Consider the following 7,003-nt stretch of genomic DNA (forward strand, 5'->3'; position numbering starts at 1 on the left):
TTTTAAGTTATATTCTTTCATAAGAAATATAATAATATAACAGAAAGATTATTTATTGAGATAAAAAAATATTGTTTCTATACACAATTTTGAAATAAACTATGGCTTTATGTTTATAATTCAAATAATTGATTACTGTCTCTCGATTGTTCAGATAAAAGCGCAGAAAAAATGGCAAGAACTTCAGAAACAAAAAGCAAAAGAGGAGCAAAAGCAACTTGAGCAGGAGATGAAGATTCATAAAGAATTTGAGGCAAAACGTACGGCAATTTTAAAGAAAAAAGACGAGGAAAAGAAGAAACAAGAGGAACATCTTCGTAAACAGGAACAACTACAGAAGGAGATTAATGATTATATCGACAATGGAGTGAAAACGCCTGAAGTTTTACGCGAAATCGTCGACAATCAACCTACCAAGGAACTCTGTCCCTTTTTTTCGAAAACAGGTGTTTGCCGGTTAGTATAGATAGAGATATTCACAATATTATAATATCATGATTTCTTAATTTTAATTTATTCTTAACAATATTAAAATTGTGAGTATATTGAATATATTAAAATTTTAATATTTTTTATGAATATATTGGTATGAATTATTAGTGAATATAAATGAATGATTGAATATATTGATATAAGAATACCATATCTTTTTTAAGCTTCAAAATTATTTCATTTGATGCTATTAAAAAATTGCTAAGAATTATATTTGTATTAAATTAAATTAAAATTGAATTGAATTCAATCGAAATAAGTTTAGATTTAGGATTGAAACGTTTTATTCAAACTGAAATCAACTTTAATTAAAATTGTATTTTATTAAAATTTTATTTTTGTTTTTAAAATTTAAATTTATGTGTAATTGATTTTTAATGTCCTTAGGTATGGAAATGCGTGTTCCAAGAATCATCGTAAATTCTTTTTAAGCAGAGTGATTTTAATACCCGGATTCTATTCACATTTCTCTCTCGAGAAGAACTTAGCGGAATACGACACTGATGTAGCACTCGAATTCGAAAGATCAGAAACGTTACATCACTTTTACGAGTTCTATGAAGACGTAATAACTGAACTGGAGTCGTTCGGCAGGATTAAGACCCTTAAGTGTTGCTGCAACAAAGAGATTCACTTACGCGGTAATGTGTACGTTGAATATTACACGGAGAGAGAAGCGGCTAGAGCTTGGAGAAACCTAAAAGGACGCTGGTATGCCGGAAAACAACTCAACTGCGAATTCGTCAATCTTACATCTTGGAGAGGTGCTGTGTGCGGCATAAATAAATGTCCGAAAGGCAGTAAATTCTGTAATTTTCTTCACACCTTTCGAAATCCGCACAATAAATACGACATCAAAAGTCCTCGACGGGAAAAAAGCAATTCGAATGATAGCAAACGAAGTGAACATAGGTTTGTGTTACTATTTATTTATAGCTACTATACAATCAAAAATTGTCTATGTTCTACATAGACAAAATAATTATTTTTATTGCATTTTGTATTATAAAGATAAAATTGTTTTGCCGATAAGATTTTTGATTTATTTAACACGATGCAAAACAATTCTAGTGAAAAGAAAGATTTATAGTGTAATTTTATTATTGAAAATATTTTTTTTTATATTTCGCAGTTCGAATTTATATACTTCCTCGAAGTTTCTATTTGTTTTTATTTGTGTTTATTATTTTTCCTCTAAATGTAACTGATTCTAATCTTCATTTTTACTAGGAGATAATATTATAAAAAGATAAATCAAGGCGATGTAATAAAATAGATTAAAAATGAATTGTATGTGATAAAAGTTTCTATTACTGTTTAATTCTTTTTTATTTGTTTTTTTAGAAGTAAATCTAAATGGGAAGAATCTGATCGAGATGATAGCGAAAAAGATCGCAGCTGGAGATGGTCCGAATCTCCCGAGACTGAATTGGATCACACGAAAGAAATGAAACGTTCACATTCCACAAAAAGGAAACAATCGCAGAGATTCACGCACGATAAAAGACAGAGAAAGAATTTAAAATCAACTATAAGAAGTTCTAGGATTAAAATATCGTCTAGAAAGAAACATCATTATCATTCACATCGTAAAAGGATCCATGAGAACAAAGATAAAGATAAAGAAGATGCGTTCAATGATCGCCCTTCTAAAAGAAGAAGAAGAAATGTTTTAACAAACGAGAATCGGCCGTGAAAAAACCGTTAAAAGCGAAAATATTAGAAGTCGAAAGTTGACAATATCAGAAATTATGTAGATTTGAAAGAAAAAAATGTCTAGATGTAAGAAGTAAGGAGCCTATTTTGTAACTCTTAAGGACTGTAACGTTATAGCCATTAAAAGTTACAGAATAGATGTTCCTTAAATGTTCCCTTCAAAAAAGATCCAAAGTTTATGCAGGCTGTAAAAATAAATCAAGTTTAATTTTAATTTAATATATAAACAGAAGAGATAATTTTATTGAAGCTACGAATATGAAAATGATAATCGAATAAATAAAAAAATAATCTTTTCTATCAGTATGTTTCAATTTTAATAATAAATAGGGTAGAGCGGAGCTTCTTCGTCCATTTTTCATAATAATATTTATGTTTTTTAGTATACGAGTATGTTGAATTTTTAAAGGTGGTGCTTGTGCATTCAAGAAGCAATCATGATATTGTATAATGTAATTGTAAGTACATCACTGCAAAGAGATATTGTTTGCCATCTTAAATTTTCATATTACTTTAATATAATTAGAACTGATGGAATAGCCCCGTCCTACCCTAATTCTTTTAGTAAAAGAAAACGCTAGCAGACCTATATTGTAAATAACTCAACTTTTGTTATCGTTAAATAAGCCGCTACGCAGCTTTTTTGCCATAATAAAAGAGCTGTGCAGTGGTGTTATAATGGTAACGAAATTTTGTGTTAAGAGTATATGCGTGCAGGGCAGTCCTCGCTCCTCTCATTCCTTATATCTTTTTTACTACACTATTCATAACAAAAATTAGTTATTAGTTTTTTCAAATTATATTTATTAATATTTTTACTTTGCACTTATTATTAATTTTCCCACATACAACGCAAGCCGCTTGTATAAGTTTATTGGAGTCCGTTCTAGTAAACAAGAATGGATTGAAATATAATACATTCAGATTTTCAGAAATATGCATTCGCAAACATTAAAATAAATTCTTTTCAATTCAAATGCATCTTTATTCATTTAAAGGAATTGCATAAAGCATATTTCTATATTGCTTTGCAATCTAAAAATAATCGATTTGTTTTGTGTATTGTAAATATTTCTCAATTCAAAATTCTGAATAAGAAATGTAGTTTATCGATTCAATTGAATTCAATTAAATAACAATTTTTTTTTGTTAATTGTATTCAATAAACTTAAAATACTTATAAAAATATCAATATTCATTTTAATCCATTCTCGATTATTTAGCGTGACAAAACTGCACAATCGCAATCAACACACACGTTCCAACAGTTCAAGTGTCGGCTGTCCATAAAATTTAGTTATTTAGTAACTTGAAAATAATATTTTTTTAATATGCGTGAATGGTTCTCTAAATTGAAGATATTTTATCTTCAATTTGTGGTATAGATATATATTGCATTTACATTTTGAACAATATATTTTATTATAGTTATTGTAATGAAAAAACTTATAATTTATTAAAATGTTCTTTGTAACATTACAGACATAATATATAATATTACAGACAATATTTAATACCAGAGTGCCAAAAATCACTGTTTAGTAAGGGATAATTGTTGCTCTAGGATTAAAATCTTTTTTAAATAATTCATTAAATTCACTAAATACATTAAATAATTTCGGCAATACAAACAAAAATTAGTTGAAAACAAAAAAAAATAAAAATTTTTTTAATTACAAAAAAGTACACTCTATACACACGATGAGTCATCTGTAACCCAGAGGTAAAATTCGAAGTTATTTTAGTTAAAGTATACACACAAAATGAGATCGGCAACACACACAAAACTTATTCTCTAGATGCCAAACTTTTTTTTAGAAATAGAAAAGAGACCGGTATTTGACCAAGTGTACTTAGTATTATATTTCAAAGAAAAATAATGCGCAATACACGAATGAAGCAAAAGTGTATATTAAAGGTTAATTTGATCATACATCAGTAACCCCTAAAAGCGCCTTTAGATGTGCCAGGCATTTGGATTATGATAATTAAAGTCGTCACAATTGTCACGCTAATCTGAAAGAAATAATGTTGATTAAATTTTAATATGGCAATAGTTTTGATAAGAAATAAATAAAAATAATATTTTAGACTAGTTTTTCGTACGTAAATTTATATTTTCATTCTAATATATTATAAAATCAAATCAAAATTTTATCTAAGTACAAACGATTTGATAACAAATGTAATTTAGTGCAAAATATAAAAATGAAAATGTATAAATAGTAATAATAAAAGATAAAAGTATAAATATAAAAACGGACTTTTCGCAAGAAGTTATTGCCAAAATCGAAGAGACCGAGTCCAGACAATTTTAATGGATGATATATTATTTGTAGTGTAAACTGGTAAATCTGCATAAAGTGGTTGTTATTTAATTTTAAATAATTTACTTCAGTTGTCCCAGATAATATTAAAATTTCCTTTACCTCCTTATAAATACCAATATATTCTGGAACATCTGTTAATCGATGAATTATTGTATTCATTTCGTTAAACTAAAATTAATAATTTATCATATATAAATAACCAAATAAATATATACACATAAACATTTCCAGCCAAAAGTCTTAAAATTGATTTTGAATATTTTTTTGAAGATTTTAAAACACTTTTGTTGTTTCTCACACAAAATTATATTTATATCTCAGTGAAAAAAAAAGAAGTTTTTTATCACACATTTTCTTTCTGTCTAAAGCTCAAAGATAAGACTTTAAATCTATTTAAACTTTTTTCTATAACTCTTTGTTTCTAAATTACAAAAAATTGGAAATTGTTATTTTTATAATATTTTTTGTTTCTTTGAAGCACTTCTTTAATAAAATTATCATTGGACAAAATTTAAAGTAGATTTTCTAAGCTTTAAAATGCTATTTAGAAAAGTTAATATAAGATTTTTGTACACAGTTATTAAATTATTTATTATATAAATTTTATTGTGTAAACTTATATTTTCTAAAAAAAAAAAAGAGAAAAATATTAGTTATAATATAATGTACTTGGTTTGTATAAATATTTTTCAAAATTTTTAAAAAACTTTCTTCGGCTAAAATTTAAAAAAATATACACAATAAAATTTTACACAATAAAAAAATTTAACATCTTTGCAAAAAATTATTGTACCAATTTTTTTCTAGAAACATTTTAAAATTTAGAAAGTCTACTTTAAAATATTTTTATTATAAATTTTGTCCGATTATATTTCATTAAAACTTTCTTACAATATTTTTAATAAAAATACTTAATTTTTTTATAAAACGCGGAAAAAACAAAAATGCTTTCAAACTTCTGGTCGTGGAGTGTATATTTAAAATAATATGTGGATTTACCTTGGCACTAACACTTTCGCACACATAATTTAAGCAAAAAAGTCTAGTTACATATAAGAGCAGCCAAACAGTAAAGTTAATAAAATCTGTTAGCGTAAAGTTATCGTTTAATGTTATACGTATAAAGATATAACGAAATCCTCTTATCACATATGTCACATAAGCTGTTGTTAATATAGTTAATTGTATTTCAAATATTGCATTTAATTCACGAGCAAGTTGGCATAATTCCAAATGGAGATGTCTACATAAAAGTGTCAAAATATATAAATTGTTAATAAAAGCATAAAAAATAATAAATTAAAAAAATTATGTTCTAAATTGATTATATTAACTAATTAAATCTCAAATTTCTGCCAAATTTTAATTTTCAGTCTCCTATACAGATTTCCAAGGAGCGTCTTAAAAATGTCCATAGAACAATACCTATGTCCTCTAAATATTTTTTAAAGACGTTCCTAGTCTCTGTGATAAAATTCATTGTGTGGGGCGTTTTTATACAATGCTTTTATTGAATGCTAGATCCGAATGCAAAATCCTATCCAATAATAGTAATAATAATACATTCAAATACATTTTGTATACTGATTTACATTATAATCCAAAATACGTGTTTGTAATTTTTAATACACATAGATCGATAAGTAGGCGCTACTATTTTTCTTCGTATATTTTTTATACCATATTCTTCTCTCAACAACAAGTATCTCATGAGTCCATTTAACTTATCAAATCTAGTACCAATATACCTACGAGAGAAAGTTCATAATTTAAAAATTTATGATGAAGAAGCTACAGATAACTTTAAACATATACAATATATAAATTTGTTACATATATCGAGTTTTAAATAAAAACAATTATTTTAAATTTATAAAAATATTATATTAAATTTTATTTTCAAAATTATATATGTAACATCTGCCATTAAATTACTTTTATTAAACAATATTATTTTTATAAAAAATAATTTTTTTCAATAATAATGCATCTCAAAAACACATATTAATTAGTATATAATAAACACAAATATCTTAAATAATATACAAACCATAAACAAGTTGTAAATACTAAATCCACAAACATGTTGGCATTTCGAATATGATTTGTAATATAAGGCGTGATCATGCACCATGAATCCCCTATATTTTGAGAACACCATGTCATTTCGCTTATATTTGCCATTTGAGTACACACCAACCATCCAATTAATGTTCTTTTTATTCGTATACGCAACTTTCGATATATTTTAAGAGTGCCTAACTCTTCTAATGTATCATCTACAGTAGCAAGTCTCTTTATGAATTTTCGCAATCTCTAAACAATATTGGACAGGAATACATAATTTATATTTTTATTTTATTTTAAGTCTTATTTACGTAAAAATTATATTATTATTATTATTTATTTAACTATATTTTTATTATAAAGAATTACAATAAATTAACAAATCAAAATAAATTAAT

The 7,003-nt window shown here is 25.7% G+C and overlaps 1 protein-coding gene across 1 annotated transcript in view; it reads left to right on the forward strand.

Annotated features, from left to right (window-relative positions):
• Positions 1-2,207, forward strand: part of LOC108752996 (U2 small nuclear ribonucleoprotein auxiliary factor 35 kDa subunit-related protein 2) — a 3,591-nt gene extending 1,384 nt beyond the window's left edge. The window contains exons 2-4 of the mRNA XM_018494273.1: positions 155-456; positions 880-1,404; positions 1,837-2,207. Of these exons, the coding sequence (XP_018349775.1) occupies positions 155-456; positions 880-1,404; positions 1,837-2,188 (1,179 nt within the window). The 3' untranslated portion in view covers positions 2,189-2,207. The remainder of the gene's footprint in view (positions 1-154; positions 457-879; positions 1,405-1,836) is intronic.
• Positions 2,208-7,003: the final 4,796 nt, after the last annotated feature.

This window comes from Trachymyrmex septentrionalis, unplaced genomic scaffold (assembly GCF_001594115.1).
Source record: "Trachymyrmex septentrionalis isolate Tsep2-gDNA-1 unplaced genomic scaffold, Tsep1.0 scaffold63, whole genome shotgun sequence".
NCBI lineage: Eukaryota > Metazoa > Arthropoda > Insecta > Hymenoptera > Formicidae > Trachymyrmex > Trachymyrmex septentrionalis.